At 46.4% G+C, this 25,140-nt stretch overlaps 1 protein-coding gene across 1 annotated transcript in view; it reads right to left on the bottom strand.

Annotated features, from left to right (window-relative positions):
• LOC138472340 (Y-box-binding protein 1-like) overlaps positions 1–25,140 on the bottom strand; it is a 707,873-nt gene that overhangs the window by 310,685 nt on the left and 372,048 nt on the right. The window contains exons 4-5 of the mRNA XM_069610465.1: positions 10,062–10,151; positions 9,664–9,966 (exon numbers count right to left, since the gene is read on the bottom strand). Of these exons, the coding sequence (XP_069466566.1) occupies positions 9,664–9,966; positions 10,062–10,151 (393 nt within the window). The remainder of the gene's footprint in view (positions 1–9,663; positions 9,967–10,061; positions 10,152–25,140) is intronic.

Raw genomic sequence — 25,140 nt, 5'->3', positions numbered from 1 at the left:
CTCATCAGTGAGGTGAAGCTGAGCCTCTTCAAGTCACAGTGAGGGATTACCCTGGGTAACTTAGGGTAAAACCCAAAGTTCCTAAAAATGCAAAAACCGTCCCGAGAACGAACACAGCCAAATAACCTGTTTTATGGGAAGGATCCCACTCGGGGAGGGTTGCTGATGGTACTTTTGTTCAGAGGAGATTTGCCAAGCATTTCGGTGCTGGACTGCTCTTGTAGGTGGGACAAAGACTGATAAGCAAATGGATATTTCTCCTTTGTGAAGGGTGCAATGAGCTAAAACGTGGTTGTAGACCCGCCTGAGTGGAAGAAATTACATAGAAAAGATATTTTACCCATGCTCGTTCTCAGTAGAGAGGCTCCCACATTCCTTTGTAACTTTGTAAAACTTGGGTTTTCACCCTAGGTAACCCAGGGTAATACAGACATGGACCCCTTGCTCACTCTGTCTTAGAGAGGCTCAGTTTCACCTCAATGATGAGGCCCGACTAGGCCGAAACAAGTTTCTGGGGTTGCTGATGGTTCAGAGGAGATTTGCCTAGCATTTTGGTGCTGAACTGCCCTTGTAGGTGGGACACAAACTGATATTTCTCACAAATTGATATTTCTCCTCTGTGAAGGGTGCAGTGAGCTAAAACATGGCTGTAGACCCTCCTGGCATGGCATGTTTGTCCCCAGTAGAGGGGTTCCCACATTCCTCTGTAATATTGGATTTTAGTTCCGAGATTAAAAAGGCCAGCAATACCACTCTTCCCTCATCAGTCAAGATCCAAGTGCCTTTCTTCAGCAGCTGTATTTGAATGTTCACAGGACACGTGAAGCATAAAATGGTTGTAGCACTAGAATACACCAACTGCTCAGAAAATTATTTACGAGGATGCTTAAAGTTCATTCTTGAAGCCTTCACTATCATTTCACCTAGTAAATTACAGTTGGACTGGACTGCATCTACATTTACATGCAAGAGGTGGAAGCAGATTTCTGATGCACATTTCAAAAGATATCAATAGGTTTAGACTCATTGTATGGCGGGTTTTGACACTGGCCGGCCAGGCATTTATCCAGGTCCATAGTCACTAAGAGCACTTGGAACTGTGCCCGAGAGTGTGAAGACACACTCCATCTCACCTCTCGAGGCTCAGTACATGTTAAACATTTCCTTTGCCACCAGTGGATGAAAGACTTCTGCCAAAACTTAGTTGAGACTTTAAGGGCATCATCCTACGCAGGGAGCACATTTCTTATGCTAAGGATATAAGAAAATAGATTGAAGGATATACACACAGACAACCTCCTTTCTTGGCCAAAGTTTGTCCAAATAAAGAACCTAGCAACCTATTGCATTACCCATGAACACATGACATGTGGATGTGTGTGTGATGAGTTCATCCCCATGGACTTATCAAAAGGAGGAGGAGGAGGTCTGTCAATACAATTCAGAGCCAGTCCTGAAGGGGAAGGCAACTGGGGGGGACCTTCTCTTGTCCCTTCTCTCCGTGCCAGTTTGTATGTCGGCAACAACCCTTAGTCTAACGATGCCTCAAACATCAAATGCTGACCGGTCGGTCTCCATTTTAAACAAACCAGACCCGACTGCATTCCTGAGAGGCAGCGAACACAGAAGAGCAGTTTTCCAGCACGCCACGTTGGCAGTTGGCAATGTATCATCAACAGGAGTATGTTTCCCGGGACCATCAAAGATGCTGAGAGCACACCCACTGCACAGAAGAAAGAGCTCACTCTCCCAGTGCCTGCTTATCGCGGGAGGGTCGCAGGGATCTCTGGTACCAGCAGCAAAGTCTCGGCAACAAAATGCCTAGCCACCCTGTACTAGTTTGGAGACTTGGATCCTCTTTGGGGCAATGGCCGTACCTCGGGGATACACAGACCAGTGTCCCCAGAATAGGACATGGATAATCACCATTTCAGGCCGCAAAGGTGGCCCATGCTGACCTCACATGGAGAAAATGGGCGGGTATTAGCCTCCTTTTGAAGACCCCCCCCCCGCCTCCCCGGTCTCCTTGCACATAAACCTCACAGGAGGGGAAGATAGGACCGTCTGGCAAAGAAAATCATGACAGAGGGAGCAAAACCTAAGCAGGAAACAGGAAGGGAAGGTATTCCGGGTGAGGTCAGGGAAGGAGAAGGAGGCAGACGAAGAGACCAGCAGGAGGAAGATACAGAGTGTGGAGACTTAATTCAGAAGGTGAGGTATTGGTTTAGTGAGTGCAAAGGTACTGCAGTTTGAGTGTGCGTATTTGTTTAGTAAGCCAATTTCTTAGTTTGCAGCCTGGTTGCCAGTGGAGGAGGTGAATCCGGGGTGGAGCTAGAAATGTTGGCGGAGTGGGGGCCGGCATGACTGGACCCGGGGGCTGTGAAGGCAGTATGTCCTTCATCAGGTCCTTGAAGTAAGGGAAGGTGTCTTGGTCTGTGCTTTCAACTTCTGTGACTGAGCCTGGGCTGACGTCAAGTCCATGGCACAGGTTGACTCCGATACCAATACGGTTGTCTACCCTGCAAATGGTTGAAAAGGATGGTGTTGAGTGGACCAAGATGTGGTAGTCAAAGGAGACCACACAACCATAGACATGAATTAGCCCCTGGACACTGTAGGTGGGAGTGGAACAGAGTGCTGAATTGGTCTTGGCAACCCCCCTCAAAAGATTCCTCGGAAGGCTCAGTCTAGTGGCACAGACATAGCTGACAGTCAGTAGTTGTCAAAATGGCACCCGTTTTTCCCTCACAGCATGCCGCCATCTTGTGGCTTGACTGTGGTGCAGAAGAACAAGTTACTTACCAACTATTTATTTATTTATTTTTTCGGCAGAGGGCTCTGTGCACGAGGTCATGGCGTTGATGTCCCTAGACGGCCTCTGTACCGTGTCGACGTCACTGTTAGTGTAAATAGCTCGTGCCGCGCCCGTTGGCTTAAGTTCTGTTTTTTCGAGGAACACCCAGGCGTGCCCCGTGACTGATAGACTCTTCGTGAGAGGAAAGTGTAAGAAAATGCAAACTGTACTGCTGGGGAGGCTGGAAGGGTCGATGAGGAATACGTGGGAGGAACATCCAGTCGAAAGAACGTTACAGTTGGTAAGTAACTTGTTCTTCGAATGGATTGTGTCCTCCCACGTATTCCTCATCTTGTGATAAGACTCCCATAGCAGTGGTAAATTTGGAGGCGGGAGTACTAGTTATTGTTCTCATGGACGGAATGAAATACCGTTTGGCAAATAAACCCTCATTGGAGGAGGAGGCATCTAAGCAATAATGCTTGATGAAGGTATGCATTGATGCCCATGTTGCAGCTGAACAAATATCTGCTGCAGGGACTCCACTCTTCAAAGCCACAGAAGTAGCCATTCCCCTTGTGGAATGGGCTCGTTGCCCATCCGGTGGGTCTTTTCCCGCTAATTAGTAGCACTCAATTATAGCCAGAATGATCCAGCGGGATATAGTTTGTTTTGTCACCGCTAATCCTAATCTATGACCTGTATAACCTACAAAAAGTTGGTCATCTTGACGTAACTTTGACATTCTTGAAATGTAAAAACGAGGGCCCTTTTTAGGTCCAGTCTATGCAGTCTCTCCTCTTCTTTGCCCAAATGAGGAGGATAGAATGTTAGTAATATGATTTTTTCTGACAAATGGAAGTCAAACTACTTTTGCTAAGAAAGATGGTTTAACTTTAAGAACTACCTTGTCCTTGTAAAACGTAGTATATGGGGGTTTACATGAGAGAGCCTGTAGTTCACTAACCCTGCGGGCTGATGTTAAGGCTACAAGAAGGACAGTCTTTAGTGTTAGAAGCCTCAAGGGACAGGAGTGCAGAGGCTCAAATGGTATATAAATTAGAAACTTAAGTACTAGATTTAAATCCGAAGTTGGGACATGAAACGGTACTGGAGGGTATACATTAGTAAGCCCTTTCAGCAATTGAATGATTAATGGAATTGTGAAGTAGGAAACCTCTTCAGAGGAGCACTTGAAAATGGACAGTGCAGCAAGATATCCTTTAATTGTTCTGATCTGGAGCCCCAGATTGGCTAGATGTAATAGGAAAGAGAGCACAATTGGGGTATCACATTGAAAAGGGTCTGCATCCTTATCTTGGCACCAGTTACTAAATTTGTTCGAACGACACCGGTACAAGGATTTTGTTGCTGGCCTGGCCTTCTGGCCGAAAGCAAAATCTCCATTACGTCATCCGGAAGATGCCAATCCTTGTTTCTCAACCTCTCAGAAACCATGCATGAAGGTTGAGTGTCTTGACCTCTGGATGGAGAACGCGACATTCCTCTTGCGAGAGAAGATCCTCTCTTTGCGGAAGACGTATTGGAGGGCAGATGGGCATGTCCAGAAGGTCCGGGTACCACGTCGTCCTGGCCCAATCCGGGGCAATTAGGATCATGGTTTTCCTGAACTTTCTCAACCTCTTGAATTACTTGAGGAATCACAAGGACTGGAGGAAATGCGTACAGTAGAAGAAACTTCCAGTCCACCACGAACGTGTCTCCTAGAGCTCCTCTCGGAGGAAATTCCCTGTTCGCACTTCCGGTTTACCGTGGTTGCGAACAGATCCACTTGAGGGGTTACCCAAAGGGCGAAGATCTCCAGAAGGACTTCCTGAGCTAACTCCCACTCGTGGGAGACTGTGCTCTGCCTGCTCAGAGCGTCTGCCGCCGTGTTCTGCTCTCCGGCTAGGTGAACTGCCGATAGAGAGATTCCTTATCGTATTGCCCAAAACCAAAGCTGCATTGCCTCTCTGCACAGTGGTAGTGACCCTACGCCTCCTCTCTTGTTGAGGTAGTACATGGCCACCGTGTTGTCCGTCATTATCAAGACATTCTTTCCCTGTACAGAGGGCAGGAAAGCTTTCAGCGCTAGTCTGATTGCCCTCAGCTCCAACAGGTTGATGTGTAGTTTGGACTCCGATGAAGACCAATGACCTCTGATTCTCAGATCGTTGGTATGGGCTACGCACCCCATGAGTGAGGCATCCGTTACTATTGTTATCTCCCGCCATGGTGGCCAAAAAGATTCTCCTTTGAGGATGTTGTTGTTGCAAGCCCAGCATAGTAGATCCTGAGCAACTGGGCTCGGTACTTGCAGAAGATCAGACATACTCCCTGAGAACTGGGACCACTGAGTCCTGAGGGCCCACTGAGGGGATCTCATTCTCAATCTGGTCTCTGGCACCACTAAAATGCAGGATGCCATGAGGCTGAGCAACCTCAGAAAATTGAAGGCCGGCAGATGCTGGCCATTCTGGAATTTTGTTACCATCTGCAGAATGTGTAGAGCTCTCAACTCGGGAGGCGAGGCTTTGCCCGAGGAAGTGTCCAAGACTGCTCCGATAAACTGGAGTTTTTGGGATGGTATCATGTGGGACTTCTTGAAATTGAGGGAGAAGCCCAGTTTGTGAAGGAAGTAACAGGTGATCGACAGAGGTTTTTGAGCTTGTTCGGGAGAACGTGCTCTGATCAACCAATCGTCCAGGTAGAGGTAGACGTGAATTCCCCCTCGCCTGAGACTCGCTGCCACCACCGCCATCAGCTTGGTGAAAACCTTTGGGCGGAGGTCAGCCCGAATGGCAGAACTCGAAACTGATATTGAGAACCGCCAACTGCGAACCTCAGGTACTCTGTGCTTGTGATGGATTGGCACATGAAAGTAAGCATCCTGAAGGTCCAATGATACCAAACAGTCTTGGAGTTGGAGAGTCTGAAGGATCTGAGAAAGGGTTACCATCTTGAACTTGTCCTTCCTGAGGAACTTGTTCAAGTTTCTTAAGCCCAAGATGGCTCTCAATCCCACATCCTTCTTTGGGATGAGAAAATAAGGGGAGTACCAGCCCTTGCTCCTCTCCACTACAGGTACATGTTCTATTGCACCTTTCTCTAGAAGGGTTAAAATTTCCTGCAACAGGAGCGGGTCTGGAATTTTAGCAGAGTTGGCTCCCAGTGGATGATCCTGAGGCCTTTTTAGGAAGGGAAGGCATTAACCTTGAGCTACTGTTTCCAGTGCCCAAGCATCTGAAGTAATGCCCCGCCATTCTTTCAGATGCTGAGAGATTCTGCCTCTCACAAGGGTTTTGTGTGATAAGGCCTCAGTGATTTGGAGGCGGCTGCATGAGCGGCTGAGGGACTTAGCTGCCGCTTTTGATGTCTGCAGTCTTTCTAGGCTTTCATCAGCCTTACTACCAAACAGCCTCAAGCCATCAAAAGGCATGATGAGAAGTCTGGCCTGTACATCTGGTGCAAACCCTGACTTTCTCAACCACGCAAATGTGCGTAGCACTGTGCCTGTAGCCATGGACCTGCTGATACTTTCAGCAGTGTCCAGTCGAGACTTGATTCCCCCATTGCCTCCTTCCCGTCTGACAATATTCAGGAAGCCTTCCCTTTCCTCGCCTTCCGGAATATGTTCAGCCACCGCCGAAATGAAGTCCCACAGGGTATGTGTGAACCTGGCCAGGGTACATGTAACGTTAGGTGACTTTAAGGCCATGCTACCCGAAGTAAAAACTTTACGGGCCCAATCACCTACCTTCTTAGGCTCCCTATCTGGAGGGATAGTTGGATATGCAGTCTGTCTTGAAGCAGTCGCAGCCTAAATAACCAGACTTTCTGGAGTGGGATGCCTGTTCAAATACTCGGGATCAGAAGTAGAAGTTCTATACTTCTTAGGAAAATTACTGTTTACTGCAGCAATGTTGTCAGGAGCTTTCCAGTTCTTTTCTACTGTTCTCTGAAGTACCCTATGGAAGGGGACAACTGGATCCTTCTGGGGGCCCCGTTCTAGAATGTCCATCATGTCATCCTGATCAAAGGTGGGTGAGGCTCTACCCCAACCCATATATTCCACCACTCTGTTCATTAAACTCCTGTACCCTGAATCTGCATGTTCTGCAGGGTCAGGTCTTGCAAACTCTAGCTCAGGTGACGTATCAATGCCACTAGCAGAATGAAGAGTCTCTCACAGGTCTCTTAATTTTAGATTCTGGATCTATTAGTTCCTCTGGAACCTGTCTAGTGCCATATTGCACTCCAAAAGGAGAAACCGCCTTATCTTCAGAGCCACTTTCTTCAAATATCGAAGACATAGGGCCTCATTACGAGTCCGGCGGTAACCGTGCCTGATATTCCGGCAGGTTACCGCCAGACTCGTATTACCATTCTGCCTCTGTGATTCCCGGAATTACCGGGGCATTACGACCCCGGTGACCCGGGAATTCCGGAGGCGGAATTCGGTAAATCCCCATTCCCATTGAGTCCACTAGGACTCAATGGGAATGGGGAAGTGGAAACACCGGCACCATCTCGTGATGATGCCGGTGTTTCCACGTCCGCCTGTAGACAGGTGGTGTTAAACCCGCCAGGTCAGACCTGGCGGGAATGACACCTCCGCCTGCAGGACTCGAGATCACCCAGTATGGAAACAACGGTGGCGGCGGGTTTACTGCCACCGTTATTTCCATACCGGGTGACTCGTAATGAGGCCCATAGACTTCAAAAAGTCTGATTTTGGAAATGTAGTAAATCTCCTGTCTTGTTCATGAGTTTTCGTCGAGGGAATGGAAGGATCCTTCGAAGGTATCGAAGGAATCTTCGACAACACCGATGGAGTCTTCAACAAAGGCGTCGAAGACACTTTAGGCTCCTCGAAGCGGTCGGTGCCGATGGCGTCGACAAAGTTGCAGATATTTTCGAAAACTTCTGTTTTTTATGCGGTGTAGGGAAACACTCGACTCTCGAGGATTCCTCAACGACTTGGCGTCGACTCGAGTCTTACGAGTTTCACCCATACTACTGGGTTTACCGCAGTAGTTCCCGACTTCCCTGTGTCGTCCGATGGAGCGACCAGGGTCTGTCTCTTTTGAGGCTTCTTTAGAGGGGCGGGCCCCAATCTCAAAGACCTCCATCATCTTTCTTCTAAAATCTTCCCATTTTCTTGGGGAATCCAATTTAGTTGGGCATCGTACCAATTCAGTCGATGTATCTGATGATGATGAGGGAGATTTAAGTCTCCTTTTAACTCTTTTAGAAGAGGAAGATGAAGATGAAGAGCGCCTCGATCTACTACGAGATCGGGATCTCTTAGAATGTTTTTTTGACGCTCCAATTCTTTTGAATCGGCCGATTTTTTATGTCTTTTCGACGAGGCCTTAGAAGCATCCAGCCCCACCGCCAGTTTACCTTTACTCTCACGAAGGGCCTTCTCCGTCATCGACTGACAGGAGCGACATTTGCCGGTTCGATGATCTGAACCTAGGCACCAAAGACAAATTCGCTGAGGATCTGTTATCGACTTCTTCGAACCGTAGTCGATACATTTCTTGAACCCAGTTTTGGGTGTAGAAGGAATAGATGAAGGCGACATTTTCTGAAGAAAATTTCGAAGCACGCCGTTCTCGAGAGCGAAGCAATCGGAAAAACGGAACTGAAGCCAACCGGCGCGCCACGAGCTATTTATACTAACAGTGACGTTGACACGGTACGGAGCCCGTCGAGGGATATCGACGCCACAACCTTGTGCACAGCGCCCTCTGCCGGAAAAAAAATTCCGAAGCAGCGAAGCTGGCGAATACGAATATCACAAGATGATGAATACGTGGGAGGACACAATCCATTCGAAGTGGACTTGTTGGGCTTAGTGGATTTTCCCCTTATTCAGCACTGGACACTCAGCCGAGTCATCTGACTAAAGCCTGGTTGGATATTTATGGACTTCAGAGCTGGCTCCAATGATAGGCTGACTGCTCTTGAGGCAACCTGCCCCGGTGCTAGTCCTTGACAGAGGCATAGCGGAACACTCAGCTGGAGCGCTGGTCAGAGGCCCTGAGGGGCCCCCAGTGTTGCCTCAGATATGCAATCACTTGGCACAATCGGCATAGGAGCATTAGAGGCCTTGGATTGGCTGCAGTAGAGGGTGAAAGGCTTGCACTGGCTCTCCCGGACGCAGAATCCCCGGGAAATAGTCCCTGCGACGGGATGCAGAAAAAAGGAAACGTAATCTTGTCGCCTCTTGGCTCGACAAAGTGCCTTGTGTGCTGTGGAGGGGCAGGAACGTTAAATCTTTCTTCCCAGCACACCAACCGTTTGAGCCACCGGTGCGGAACAGCATCACAGGACATATATGTTCCCCAGCGATGTTTGGTACTAATGAACTCCAAACACAAGGATTCTTCTCCAGCACTAAAAACTATTATTAGCACAACCTGCAACAGGAACACCCCAGTTTAACACCAGACAAACTGGTAGGAGCAGGCAGGAGTCCCGGGGCAGCAAAAAACAAAATAAATGAAATAAAGAGGAGGAACACAAACTTTCCTGAGGGACCACTCGATACGCACTGAAAAAGCCACTAGCTGCGCAAATGTACCATCCTGTCCCCATAGAATGCACACCCATATAGTACTGATGAAAGTGAAAGGGAAGTAGTATAACGACAAAACCCATTAAAAGCAAAGAAAACGTTTTTGCGTTCAATGTACTGGAGGTGTTTAGCAGGCTGTTTAAAGAAGTCACTCAGACAAATAAAGCAAGATGTTTAAAGTCTGTTCCCAAAACCACACGTAGAAGATTAAAGCGCAGGATTCTGTGAAAACGTGTATGCTTGAAATACTCTGAAATGTTCTTGCATATAGAGAAAAACTAACCTCTAGTAATTCCCCCTGTAAAGGATGAGCATATTGTGGTCGACCCCCATATGGCCTTCGCATGTAGTAAGGTGGGTAACGACGCCTACGAAAAGGGCGCTGTTGTTGAGGATTGCCTTCTTCAGGTGCACTCTCAGTTCCTTCACTTTTTTCTCCACTCTCGCTGTCATGATAACTTTGTTGGTAATTGCGAGGAGGACCCCGGCGGCGGGGATAGCGTCTGTAATGATTACGATCTGCTGCATATTTGCTGCCTTGAACTGGAACTCCTCCAGGGCCTGTGACATTAGCTGCTTCTGCACCCTACAAGGACATTTAAAAAAAAAAAACATATTAAACCAATAACTTCCCTTGGACGGTTAAGAAAAAAACATTAAACAAGCAATTCCAAAGTTTACCTTTTCTCCTTCCACTACATCAAACTCCACAATCTCTCCATCCCCTACACTGCGCAGGTACTTCCTGGGATTATTCTTCTTGATGGCAGTCTAAGCAAAAGACACCTCTGTTAGTATTTGTAAAAACAATGACAGCTTTATGAACAATTTAACCCCCTGCCCCTAAAAGTGCCATGCAGCATTAACAATGTTTGCTTAGCTACAATGGAGGTGCTTGAAAAAAGTATGCTTCTTGTCCCCTGTCCTTCTTGGTAATAATATAAGCTAGGTTAAGTAATCATTCAAACAGCGCAATCTGCCTGTATGGCAACAGCTTGTAAATGGAATGATCAAAAATGGTGCTTAAACCAACCTGAATAACATTCATCATTCGTATTTAGCAGATGCTGGCCCCCAAACAAAGATTAGGCATCAACTAATAATATTGTTCACCAAGTCATCAAATTTCAGCAAAGTTTAGGCGGTTTTGGATTTTTGTTGATACTGCTTCTATTCTTACAGTTTAGCCTTACTTTGCCAGGGGTCCGCGAGGACCTATGTGTCAGTTAATTCATTCAAATATTACTCTAAATGCACAGCGCAGACAAGCAATAAGGGAACATATTTGACTGCTAAATTATAAAATATATGACTTTCCTTAAATGGACACTGCAGAAACAAAACCTCACAAAATCAAGAATTTTGTTTTCTTAAAAAAACTTTAACTATGCCACCACCATGCACCAAAACTCCCTCCCCACTGTGCATGGCGTCACCATGTCGAGTGTCTACCTTGACCGGAACCCACCCTCAACCCCTCCCCCTGACAACCATTTTACCCAGTTGGCATGGCCACAGTTGAAAATATGGCACCACAATGCCACCCGTAGTGGGCAATGGCTATCGACTGCAGAAGAACAAGTTACTTACCCCTGGTAACGTTCTTTCGACTGGATGTTCCTCCCATGTATTCCTCATCTTTTGACACATGTTGTCCAGCTTCAGCTGCTTCGGAAAAGAATTTCGGCAGAGGGCGCTGAGAGTCAATTTGATGTCCCTCGAAGGCCTCCGTTGAGGATGATGTCATCAAAGGCATATATAGCACGTGCAGCACCTGTTGGCTACAATTCTGTTTTTTTCCCCTTAACAGTAGAAATAGCCGCCAAAAAAACCCAGGAATGACTGTACCCATCCTTGATGGAACAGAAGCTGTAATAGCATAGGAATTTCTACTGAGGGGTAGGTTGGGAGGGCGATTAAGAATACGTGGGAGGAACATCCAGTCAAAAGAACGCTACCAGAGGTAACTTGTTCTTCAAAAAGATTTTGTCCTTCCACGTGTTACTCATCTTTTGACAGACTCCCAGAGCAGTATTTGATTTGGAGGAGGGAGTAGAATTTGAGTTTATATGTTTTCATGTATCGAGTGCAGGACTGCTTTACCAAAGCTACCATTCTGACCGAGGGAATATTCCAGTCAATAATGCTTTGTGAATGTGGATAGTAGACCACGTTGCCACTTCACAAATGTTTTTAATTGGCACACCCCTTTTCAGGGCTGTAGTGGTAGCCATGCCATGGTGGAATGGGCCCTTAAACCTTCCGGGGGCTCCTTTCCTGCCAACCTGTAACATTCTGAAATGGACAGAATTATCCATCTGGATGAGGTCTGCTTAGAGACAGCCTGATCCAGTTTATTCCCCGTATATCCAATGAAAAGTTGGTCATCAATATGCAGTTATGACAATACACAAATATAAAAGCTCAAAGCTCTATGAGGGTCCAACCTACGTTGTCTCTCCTCCTCCTTGCCAGGATGAGGTGGGGGATAGAAATAAGGTAGAACAATTGTCTGTCCTATATGGAAATCAGAAATGATTTTGGGCACAAATGAAGGTTTGACCCTTGTGAACAAACCTATCCTTGTGGAAGATATTAAAGGGTGGCTTTGCCGAAAGTGCCTGCAACTCGCTCACTCTATGGGATGATGTTAGAACTACCCAGACACAGTGCCAAAACATGGCTACTTGCCAAAGAAGCCTAAATCATCACCTTCGACCTTGGTGAAGTTCCACCTGTATCATTTTGTATGTCGAAAGGCTTTCAGGCATTGAAATTTTCCTGAAAAGTCGCATTTGACTTTGTTCCACCGAAGCCTCCAGCGATAGCAGGCCCAGTTCGCATCTAATAGCTGGTATCGACGTTGATTTGGGAAGTCCCAAAACAGCTTTCCAGAGATAGCCCTCAGGTTTTGGCCATATTGTTTCCTGTATGTTTTGAGCCGCATCCATTCCATAGGTTAATGAAGGAACCACCTTCTGTTTATAGAATTGAATCGCTGGTAGAAGGGAAAATTTCCCATATTATCGGTCAACTAGCCTCGTTTGGGTAGTCAAGGTTTTTGTTTTGCTCCACAGGACCTTGTTGCGTCGATCATTATTCCCAAATATTTTATATCTGTGACTATCTCAATCTTTGTGTTATTGAGAAACCAGTTGCCTTTTCCTTTAGTTTTAGAGCGATTTTTTTCCGTGATCAAAATTTTGGATTTTGCGGTGTTGATCTCCAGATCGTTTTCAGTTATGTACTTTGCCAAGTTAGTTAGTTGGCACTGAAGGCCAATTTGCATTTGATCCATGAGGATCAAATCGTCGGCGTAGAGAAGTCTTGATATTAAATTATTCCCGACTTTTGGTGGAAATGGTCTGACCGACGGTTGGGTGTATTGAAAGTCTCCCAGGAAAGCAATAAAGAGGGCCATTGCAAGTGGACAGCCTTGTTTCACTCCACGTTCTGACTTAAACTGGTCAGACAGCGTGCCCTGCCAGTTTAGTCGGACTCAATTTTTGTGTCAGTGTGGAGTGCCATCGCCGCCTCCAAAATTTCCATGGGACATTTCCAATTGGTTAATTTCGTCCACAGTTTTTGTCAGCTGATTTTGTCGAATGCTTGTGACATATCTATGAACGCTAGGAACACTTTCGGCGCACCGTTCTTTATATTTTCTTTTATGATGTTCAAGATCATGATGTTGATGCTGGTGCTGGCGTTCTTCAGAAAGCCTGTTTGCGGTCTAAGCATGGAGAATTTCTTTTCTTGCCCACTTTTGAAATCTTGCTAAGAGTTGAGTCGCAAAGATCTTGCCCATGATATCTAACAAGGCTATTGGGCGATAGTTGGCCGGGTTGTCTCAGTTTCCTTTTTTAAAGATTGGGACTATCACTGCTTCAGTCCATGTATTTGGAATTTCTTTGGTAGCTTGGCATTGTTCAAAGATTTTAGTTATAAAGAGGGACCATTCCAAAGGATGCTGTTTCAGGTTATGCCATCTGGACCAGGTGCCCGAGATGATTTCAGTTTGGAAATTGCTATTAAGATGTCCTCCTGATCTGCTAGATTCATCCACATTGTTTCTTCAGGGAGTATGTGGGAATTTGTCAAGAAGGGGAGGGATGCAAATTGGTTGGCAAAAAAGGTCATCCAAGTCGATTCCGGTATGGAGATTATCAGTTGGTTATCAGTCTGTAGATCTTTATTCTTTATTAAAACCCAAAAATCTCTTGTGCTCTTTGAGGTTAGAATTTTAAGCATTTGTTCTGCGTCATTTTGATACATTGCTGCTTTGTGTTGTTTTATCCATGATCTATACCATCTTGTTGAAGCTTTCAAAATGCTTTTTTGTTTGTCATCATCGTTTGGTCTGCACGAGCGCCTTAGCTTTCTCAATTCTCTTCTTTTATGGACTAGCAGTTTGTCCTATTCATGGGATCCGTGTTTTATACTGCTTCGTTTCCCTCGTTTTGTCCTGTGTGTTAGGAGGAGAGGGAGATAGTTTGGCCTAACTCGCGCGTCGCTGGTGTTTCTGGTTACTTCATCGTATTTGTTTGTGATCTCTTATGTTTGCTGCCGTTAGTTGGACTTGTGTTTGTTTAGTTGACGATTCTACGTTAGCTGTGTAAGCTTCTTTCTGAACACTTGCAGTTTCAAAAGACGTGGCTAACAAGTTGTGATCGCTTTCCTTCGTTCTATAGACCTCATAAGAGCCCACGTATGGTAGTATAGCGTGTGAGACGAAGATAGTCCAACGTTGCTGATGTGTATGCTCGTTCCCATGTTGGTATGGCTGGTAGTTGACCTCGCACTGTTGCTACGTTATGGAAGTTTCTGGCATCCATAAGGTTTGACCATAGTACTCCTCTTTCGACGGCTGCTGTACTTGATATAGCGGTGGAAGGCTGTTCGCACTTGGCGTTTAAATCACCACAGATAATGATGTGATCAGTTCCCAGTTCAGTTGTAAATTTGTCAAGTATTTCAGTCGCTGTGTCGCAGAAGTCGGTGTTGTTGATCTTTGGGGGTTCCAGTAAACACTTATAATGGCTAGATTTGTTTTCAGCCTGCCCCTTGAGACTTCCTTTGGGTGTATATATTGTAGAGCCGCAAATGCCATACAATGTTTTCAACAGCCATGCTAATGCTCATATATTTCCTGTGTAATATATTAACCTTGTAAATGCCTTATAATGCCTATACTACCTTGTAATGCTCAAATACTGAATGTGACTGTGATTATATTTGTAACCTTGTAACCACGTCAATCGCCCAGATGCCCCAGGGTCATGCGGCGCTATACAAATAAATAAACTAAACTAAACCAATAGAATGGTTTTAAAGGTTAGCAACCTTAAATGGCATGAACGTAAAGGTTTGAAAGGCACACACATTAGAAACTTTAGAAATTGTGTCACCAGTGGAATTTTGAACTAGGAATATTCTTCTGACGAGAGCTTAAAGATGGACAACGCCGCCAAGTGGACTTTAATAGCACCAATCTGGAGCCGCAGATTGGTTAAAGATAGCAGAAAGGATAAAACATCTGGTGTTTTACATAGAAAAGGATCTATGTTATTTTCTCTGAACCAGTTGCAGAATTTATTCCAACGGCACAAAGACTTTGTTGCTGAGCTTCTGACCGAAAGCAAAATCTCAATCACGTCATTTGGAAGGTCCCAATCCTTGTACCTCAATCTTTCAGAAACCAAGCATGAAGGTTGAGTGTCTTGCCCTCTGGATGGAGAACCCAACCCTCCTATCTCTCGAGAAGGTCCTCTATTTTTGGAAGATGTATGGGAGGACAGATGGACATGTCCAGAAGGTCCGGGTACCACGTCCTCCTGGCGCAATCCGGGGCAATTAGGATCATGCTTGTCCCAAACTTTCTCAACCTCCTGATTGCGTGAGCAATGACGGGGACTGCAGGAAACTCGTACAGGAGTGGAAATTCCCAGTCCACCACAAACACGTCTCCTAGAGTTCCTCTTGGGGGAAATTCCCTTAAGCAGTACAGATCGCACTTCCAGTTGACCCTGGTCGCGAACAGATCCACTTTCGAGGTTCCCCAAAGGGTATAGATCTCTTGAAGGACTTTCCTGAGCTAGTTCCCACCTCTCGTGGGAGACTGTGCTCTGACTGCTCAGAGCATCCGCCGCTGTGTTCTCCTCTCCGGCTGGGTAAACTGCTGAAAGGGAGATTCCTTCTTGAATTGCCCAATACCAGAGCTGCAGTGCCTCTCTGCACATTGGTAGAGTGACCCTACACCTCCCCTCTTGTTGAGGTAATACATAGACACTGTGTTGTCCAGCATTATCAGGACATTCTTTCCCTTTACAGAGGACAGGAATGCCTTCAGCGCTAGTCCGATTGCCCTCAGCTCCAATAAATGTATATGTAGTTTGAACTCTGATGGAGACCAACAACGGCTGACTGTCAGATCGTTGGTATGGGCTCCCCACCCCGAGAATGAGGCATCTGTCACTACTGTTATCTCCGGCCATGGCTGCCAAAAGGGTTCTCCCTTCAGAATATTGTCCTTGCAGGCCCACTACAGAAGATCCTGTGTGATCTTACTTGGAACCTAAAGTAGGTTCGACATCTTTCCTGAGAACTCGGACCATTGAGTTCTTAGAGCCCATTGAAAGGATCTCATTCTCAGGCGGGCCTATGGCACCAGAAAAATGTAGGATGCCGTGAGGATGAGCAGCCACAAATAAATCTAAGGCCGGTAGACTGGGCATTCTGAAATTAGGTACCATCTGAAGAATGAGCCCTCACCTCGAGTTCTTTCCAAAGGAAGTATCCAGTACAGCTCCGATGAACTGGAGTTTTTGAGAAGGTGTCATATGGGACTTCTTGTAATTGAGGGAGAAGCCCAGCCTGTGAAGAGAGTGGCAGAGGATGTTGAGATGATCCTGTGCTTGTTCGGGATAACGCGCCGTGATCAGCCAATCGTCCAGGTAGGGGTAAACGTGAATACCCCTCTCCTGAGACTCGCTGCCACCACCGCCATCAGTTTGGTGAAGACTCTAGGGGCGGACGTTAGCGTGAATGGCAGAACATGAAATTAATGACAACCGCCAACTGCAAACCTCAGGTATTTTCTGTGCTTGAGATGGATTGGCACATGAAAATAAGCATCCTGAAGGTTAATGAAACCAACCAATCCTGGAGTTGGAGGGCCTGAAGGATCTGAGAAAGTGGGACCATTTTGAACTTGTCCTTCCTGAGGAACTTGTTCAAGTATCTCATGTCCAAGATGGGTCTCAAAAAATATGAGCAGTACCATCCCTTGTTCCCCTCCTCTCCAGGTACTGTTCTATAGCACCATTCTCTAGCAGGGTTAAAATTTCCTAAACAAGGAGCGGATCTGGAATCCTCAAAGAGTGGCTCCCCGGTGGATTGTTCTGAGGTCTTCTTATAAAAGGAAGGCAGTAACCGTGGGCTATGGTTTCCAATGCCCACGCGTTCAAATTAATGTCTTGCTATTCCTCCAGATGCTGAGACAGTCTGCCCCGCACTGGTGAACTAGGACTCAAGACCTCAGAGTGGTTTTGTGGCGGCAGCTGCAGAGGCATATGGTATGGAGGCCGCTGCTTGAGTTGGCTTTGCACCTCTGCCTCGTCCACCACGAGGAAATCTACCCCGGCCTCTTTGACCTCTCGCCCTTCCAAATGAGGAGTAGTAGCAAAAAGATCTACCACTTCAAGGTTGCCCACTAGGACGAAAAGGCTGAGGTTGCCTAATAGCTGCGCCTAAAGATTTGGCTGCCGCCTTAGAGGTCTGCAACTTCTCAAGGCTCTCGTCAGTCTTGTTGCCAAAAAGAGGAGACCTGTCAAAAGGCATGTTGAGAAGTCTGGATTGCACATCAGGTGCAAAACCTGGCTTCCTCAACCACGCAAAACTGCGCATAACGATGCAGGTAGCCATGGATCTGCTGATGCTATCCGCAGAATCCAATCCTGATTGAAGGGACTCACACATGGCCTCTTTGCCGTCCTTAACAATAGCTAAGAAGCCACCCCTTTCATCCCCTTCGGGAATGTGCTCTGCCGCCATGGAGATACAGTCCCATAGAGTATACGAAAACTTTGCGAGGGCACAAGTGGAGTTGGTAGACTTTAGTGCCATGCTCCCTGCAGAAAATACCTTCCTCGCCCATCCATCTATGCGCTGGTCGTCTGTATCAGGAGGGATGTTAAGGTACGCTGCATGTTTAAAAGTAGCCATAGCTATCTGCACCACTAGACTCTCCGGAGTGGGGTGTTTCGACAGGTAGTCGGGGGCAGTATTTTTTTTGTTCAGTTCTTGTCGACTGCCGGATTAGATTCCGGAGCCTCCCAGTTCCTAGCCACCCTTTTTTTCAGTACCACATGAAAAGGCAAAATGGGATCCGTTTGTGGACCCTTGTCCAGAATGTCTGAGGTCGTCCTGGTCATAGGGCAAAGGGGGCCTGCTCCAACCTAAGTTTTCAAACACTTTTGACATGAGCTGTCTATAAGAAGAGTCTGCATGTTCCCTACCATACTGTAAGCCAAGTGGAGCTTCATCATTGTCAGAATGCTCTTCCTCTTTAAAAATAGAAGTAAGAGACTTGAAGAACTCTTTCTTCATGAGTGGAGCATATATTTTTTCAGGTTTTGTACCAATAGGCTCCAACATCGAAGTCGCCAATATTTTCTTTTTCGTGCCGATTTTGGAGGTGGGCTTGGCATTGACGGTGTAGCTGGCAAGTGTGGCGCAGCTGCCGTCAAAGTCTTTGTTAGGGAGAATTCTCTCTTTAGGCTGAATTTCCTAACCTAGTGAGTCCCCCAGCAGCTTTGCTAGATTTCTGGAGTTTGTTTTTTTCTCCTGCCAAGAGTGAGACTCTTTCTCCCACTCTTGGACATGATTTATGGTGTTCCTTTGACTGTTAATGTATTTTATGGGCTATGGGGTCCTTTACTCCATAGGGTCTCATGTGTTTTTACTATGTGTGTTACACAGCACCCTCCGTGCAGTGACACAGGGGTATCATAGTGACAACCCCACCATAGACTCTGTACCCTGGGACTGACTACTGTCTCCCAGGGCATGTAAAGTCACCATTGGCTTTACTAGTCCCAAATTATTAACAGAAACCGGTACAAACCATCATATTGTGGATGTACTGGTCGGGAGCAATTCGATTGCCCCGGGGTCTGTTAGTCGAGAGGGCACGTCTCCGTCCCCCCTGATCGAGTTTTGGCTGGTGGCAGTGGACACTATTTTTATATTCGACCGCGAATATATCCCTATGGGATTTTCCCATTGTTCGAGGCTACCAACTTTAATTATTTAATTCTCATAGCCTCAAACATACCGCCGGTTTATTTATTTAATATTAATTTGCCGGTTGGTATTTTTTGCCAGGACTCAATTCTAAAATGGCGTTTGTGTTCTCTTCTGTGACTCCAACCCAAGTCGAGCCCTTTGTTCCACTTTTTGGCGGGCTTCTCCACAGAAGCCTCCAAAAGTGGTGCCACTCTGTCTGGGTACCACAGGGGGTGTGGGAGGGGGTTTAGGCACCCTGGACTGAGTTACCTTGGTAACTCAAGTCGCACTCTTGTGTGATTGGCCCAAGTGGCCGGCTCACCACTTAGCATGTTTGACAGCTAGGCTGAGTGAATGGGGGTGTGCTGCATAAAAGCAGGGCTTTGGGGACTGGAACTTCAGAAGTCGCCACAGGACCTGAGAATCCGACGAGGGAGAAGCTGAGCCGACCTACCACCACGACACCACCGGTGGAGCCCTGCCGAACCGACTCACCACTTCCCGACGATAGAGAAGATCTCCCGGCTGGAGAGGCTTCTTCCCCTGACTGGTGGGCACAACCAGTTTACCTTCTTTTCCTCGCATCCCAGGACGTCTTGTGGTCGAATTGCCCGTGCAAAGCACCCCGGCAACCGGATAGCCACTTACCACTGGACCGCGAATAAAAGGACCGCTCCTTTTACCTAAGAACTCTGTGGCTGGTTTCTTCCCTGGCAGTGCAACGGACTCCTGTCTTCCTCCCCGATGAGATCCTCTCTTCCCCCGGACGAAGCACCGACTTGCATCCGCTGCCAGGAACAACTGCCTCCGCTGGAGTATTCTCACCACTTTAAGGTACCGTGTCCGCCAGGCCTCCCTCTCTAAAGATTGCTACAAGGTAATAATAATCCATTAACCTTCTGGACTGGGCTGGCCGCCTTGACCATCTAACTGGCCCCTTCTTTGGTCCAACTCTTTCTGAACCTTTTCAAGACTTTTTGTGCACTTCAACCATGTGACCGTGGACACATTTCGTTCTGATCCTCTTAAAGCGGATCCAGCCTTCTGAACTCTAACTTCACGGTTTTACTTTGCCTTCCTCTCTTGTTGTGTTCTTGTGAAAGTGTTGGGATCGGTTTCAATTTATACCCTGCTTTTCTCTCCCTTTTTAAAACGAATTATTAGAGTGCCATCTGCGTTAAGCGCTCACCGCTGTCTGAAAATAAGTGGGGCTTTACTTAAGAATTGTCTAATATTCTTTTAAGGGAGTGTATATCTTTTAGTGACCGTCTTTTTGAACTGCTTAACATTAGTGCCTGTGTATTTTACTAGATGTGGTTTTAAATAAATAATTATATCTCTTTTACACCAAGCTCTGTTCAGTGTTTACTTGTTCTACTGTGTTCTTTTGACCTATTGTGAATACTCTGAATACTGCCTAACTCTTCTTGAGGGACGTCTGACTGCTCAGCCACAGCTACCAAGTGAATCTGTGTGGTACAGACTGCTACCAAGTGGGTTTACTGCCAAACACCTGTAGTCTTAAATCTTTTGCAGTGGTCTCAGAGGGAACTGCACAGGTTTCTGCCTAACACTGGTGTACAGCGGTGGGATTTGTATTGAGTATACACTTTAGTGTGCTTTTTGAACACTTTAGGACAACTAACCACAGAGCTTAGCACTAAAAAGCTGATTTTCTAACTATGTCTGCTATGGAGAGTTATACCCTAGAATCATTGTCTGCCAAAACTGCTGATTGCTTAGAAGTATTGTGTAGACATAAGAATCTCTCTGAGAAGGACAAGAAAATGGAACTTATAGAAAGGTTGTTAGAAAACCAAAGTCTGGGAGGTACAGAGGAATCTACCCCCCCCCCCATCAAATGTAGAAAACAGTGATGGTATTGATCTGAATCAAAGTCTTGATAATGAGTCATGAAGAGGAAAGTGAACCTAATGGAGTTAGCCACTCTGAGCCTCTGTCTGCCTTACCTACTGTACCTACTGGGCCTATACCAGGTCCTACATGTAACCCTCCTTATTTTGAACTTGGAAAAATGAAGCTTGAATTAGAGTACAAATGTTTTATTGCTCAATCTGAAAGAAACCAAGAGCTAGAGTTCAGAAGAATGAATGCCCAGGCTGAGCAGAAGCAAGCTGAGTTAAGACTCAGAGAAATAGAGCTTAATCATGAACTAGAAATGAAGAAGTTGTCTGTGGAAAATGCTTCTCTCTCCTCTGGTTCCTCTAGGAGTTCCAGTCCCAAAAGACCCCGGATGCCTAAGGAATTAGTGGGTATGTATGAACCTAAATTGGATGTGTTGGATTGGTTAAAAATGTTTGAGTATGATCATGGGCTCCAGGACATCACAGGGAATGAGTTACTTCCCTGGTTGTTCTCTAGGCTTCCCCCTGTTGCAACTGATGTGGTAATGGAGTTGGGGGAGGTGGATAAGAAGGATTATGAATGTGTGAAACTAGCTTTGATAGCTAGATTTGGGAAGACCCCTTCCAAGTACCTTAAGAGGTTTAGGACCCTCAAAAAGCATGATGGTACCCCTTGGGCTACCTGGGTGAGTGAAAGTTTGAAAACGTAGAGGGATGAATTAAGGGTTACAGAGTTAACACTTATGAAGGAATGAAGAATCTTGTAATGTTGGAGTCAATTTATGATGCCTGCTCTCCTGAGCTCAGACAGCACTTGGCTGATTCAAAGGAATTAGATTCCAGGAAGTTAGCTAAGGCTGCTGACTTGTGGGTTGCCAACAGGGCCACTCACAAGGATTCTGGGGCTACTCAGAAAAAGGATGAGGGAAAAACAGCCAAAAAAGGACTCCAAAGAGAATTCTAATAATTCCAATTCCAAAGAGGGCCCCAAACAAAACCAAAAGGGTAAGCCACAAGGGAAACCAAATCAGGCTAGTGTACCTCCTGGTGCCAAACCAGGAGGAGGTCAGAACAAGCCACCATTCCAGAAAGCATTTGGTAAATGCTTTGTTTGTGGCTCTACTGACCATGTGAAAGGAGATCCCAGATGTAAGGGTAAACCTTCAGGGGTCCAGCTTGTCTCCTTAGCCTTCGCTCCAGAGGAGGAAGTACAAATGGCAAGTGGAAAGTGGAAACTTTCTATTGCTGGCTGATGAACCCATTGGAGTCTCAGTCAGTGTTTCTTTAGTGTCTCTGGGTTTGTGGGAACAACAGAACTTAGATGTCTATAATTCCATCCCAGATAATACTAAAGAGTATTATAAGGACAGTGTCCAGGTGAATGGTCAGGAGACTCCTGCCATTAGGGACACTGGGGCCAGCATAACTGTGGTGTACAAATCGTTTTTTGAGGCTGAGGATGTTGCTAAGGCACCCAAACGCCTCACCAAGTTAGCTGGAGGGCCTGTGCAGATGCTTCCCCAATTACCAGTTCTCATCCAGTGTAATGACATGACTGCGACAATACCTGTCAGCATACAAAGTGAGGTGCCAGGAAGGGTTCTGCTGGGTAATGACTTCAAAACTCTTGGAGTAGTGTCACATACCATCCCAGACCTCCTAGTAAAAGATTACAGGAGCTCACCAGACCTGCAAGGGAGCGAACCATGAGAGGTACTCCCAAGGAGATGATGAAGAAAGAGATCACTCCTACTCCACTGGAGATGTCAGCTGCTGTCTCCAAGAAACTAGAAGGAAAAGGGAAACCTAAAACTTCTAAAAAGAACCTCACAGCCAGCACTCCAGTGCAGCCAACAAGGACTTCCCCCTAGGTTGTCCAAAGTTACACCAGTAACTCCCCCTCCAGCTGAGGCTGAGAGGGAAGTACAACCCTATGTGGTTGAACTAGTCTCTGAAGAAAAGCTAGTGGAAGACCAGGAACTCATTGGAGATGTGGACCCTGTTGACCATCCTGAGCTGCAGTCTTTACTGGCAGAAGGTGGACCCAACAGGGCAGACTTCAGTAAGGGACAGAGAGAATGTCCAACTCTGGAAGGTCTTCGCCACCAGGCAGATGCTCAGGCTGAAGGGCAAGAGCCTGGGAAATATAGGTTACACTGGGAAGATGGCCTCTTCTACAGTGAACCCACAGAGTCTGCACCTGGGGACAACAAACGACTTGTAGTACCCCAAGAGAACAGACCACAGTTCTTGCCGTTAGCCCACGAGATTCCTTTGGCTGGTCACTTGAGTGTCAAGAAGACTAAGGAAAGGCTCTCACTCTACTTTATTGGCCAAAGATGGGGGCTGAAGTAGATAAGTACTGCAGGAGCTGCCACACCTGCCAGACTTCTGGTAAGGTTGGCTCCAAGAATGTGGCACCTTTAGTGCCTCTCCCTGTAGTGGGAGTCCCATTTGAGAGAGTAGGGATTGACATTGTTGGTTCCCTTGATTCCTCCAACCTCCTCAGGCAACAGGTTTATACTTGTTGTAGTAGACCATGCTACTAGGTACCCTGAGGCAATTCCTATGAGGACTGTTACAGCTCCGGCTGTGGCTAAGGCCCTCTTTGGTATTTTTACCAGGGTTGGGTTTCCTAAGGAAGTAATCTCTGACAGGGGGTCGAATTGTATGTCCCACTACATGAAAGCCATGTGGAAAACCTGCGGAGTTACTTACAAGTTCTCAACCGCATACCACCCTCAGACAAATGGGATGGTTGAAAGGTTCAACAGAACCATGAAGAGCATGATAGGTGCTTTAGAGGACCCCCTTAAAAGAAAGTGGGACCTTCTACTGCCATGCCTTCTCTTTGCTTATAGAGAAGTCCCTCAGGAGGGAGTAGGTTATTCTCCCTTTGAACTTCTTTATGGTCATCCGGTCAGAGGTCCATTGGCCCTGATCAAGGAGGGGTTGGAGAGTGCTCCTTCCCCCAAGCCAGTCAGAGTGACTGACTATGTGATAGGTCTCCGAAGGAGAATGTCACAAATGATGGCAGAAGCAAGTGATAACTTGAAAGCTGGACAAGCATTGGTCAAGCACTGGCATGACCAAAAGGCTAACATGGTTGAGTTTACTCAGGACCAGCTACTTCTCGTTATGATTTCAACAAGGCAGAGGTCCTTGCAAGACAAATAGATGGGACCCTTCAAAGTTGTGGGTAAACTTGGAGGTCAACTATCTGGTGGACTTGGGCAATCCCAAGGAGGCTCCAACAGTCTTCCACACCAACAGACTAAAAGCGTATGTCTCCAGACCTGATGTAGGAGCTTTGCTTCTAGCATCATCAGAGGAAGAAGAGAGTGAAGCTCTTCCTGATCTACTCAGAGGCTTACCTTTAGACGAAAAGATTGAAGGAGTAAATCTCTTCAAATCTGATACCTGAGCAACAGGAAGAGTGCAAATCCATGTTGAATCAGTTTGCCTCCCTGTTCTCACTTTCACCAGGCTTGACCCCTTGGGGACAGCATGACATACTCACTGGTGACTGTCTGCCAGTCAAAAGCAGAGGATATCGAATGTCAGAAAATGTAAGAACCCACATCAAAGGTGAAGTCAGCAAGATGCTTGATCTCGGGGTAATAGAGCCCTCTACTAGTCAATGGTCTAGCCCAGGTGTGGTAGTACCAAAGGCAGGATCTAAAGAACTTAGATTCTGTGTGGATTACAGAGCTCTTAATCCAGTCACTAAGACTGATGCCCACGCTTTGCCAAGGACAGATGAGTTGGTGGATAGACTTGGTGCAGCCAAGTTCCTCAGCACATATGACTTCACGTCAGGCTATTGAAAAATAGCCCTGACAGACCATGCCAAGGAGAAAACTGCATTTTCTACCCCAGTTGACTTATACAAGTTTAAGGTTATGCCTTGAAAAATGCACCTGCTACATTTCAAAGGATGGTGAACCAGGTTCTGAATGGGATGGAGGACTTCTGCATGGCATACTTGGATGACATAGCAGTGTTCAGCAATTCCTGGGAAGAACATGTGGACCACCTGAGATATGTTTTGCAGGCTCTTGGAAAGGCCAATCTGACCATAAAGGCGAGTAAATGCCAGATTGGACAGAGTAAAGTGGTCTACCTTGGACATGAGGTAGGAGGTGGAGAAATGAGGCCTTTGCCCAGTAAGATTGAAGCTGTGCAAAATTGGACAACACCTACTACTCAGACTCAGGTGAGAGCCTTCTTAGGCCTCACTGGGTATTACAGGAATTTCATTGAGAACTATGGGTCTATAGCTTCTCCACTGAATGTCATCTCCTCTCCTCTCCTAAATTCCCTAAAAAGGTTAGGTGGAATGAGGAATGCAATCAGGCCTTTGAAACCCTGAAAAAGGCTCTTTGCCAAGCCCCAGTACTCAGAGCTCCTGACTACCACCAAACTTTCATTGTGCAAACAGATGCTTCAAATGTAGGAATAGGTGCAGTCCTCAGTCAACTGGATTTGCTTCATCAGTAGAAAACTGAAGGATCCTGAAACAAGGTGGGCAACCATTGAACGAGAGTGTTTTGCTATTGTGTGGGCTCTGAAGAAGTTTAGGCCATACTTGTATGGTTCTACTTTTGTCA

The sequence above is a fragment of the Ambystoma mexicanum genome, chromosome 8 (genome assembly GCF_040938575.1).
Source record: "Ambystoma mexicanum isolate Mex_15411 chromosome 8, UKY_AmexF1_1, whole genome shotgun sequence".
In the NCBI taxonomy this organism is placed as follows: domain Eukaryota; kingdom Metazoa; phylum Chordata; class Amphibia; order Caudata; family Ambystomatidae; genus Ambystoma; species Ambystoma mexicanum.
Note: the sequence above shows the minus strand (reverse complement) of the source record. Positions and strands in the feature narration are given on the sequence as shown.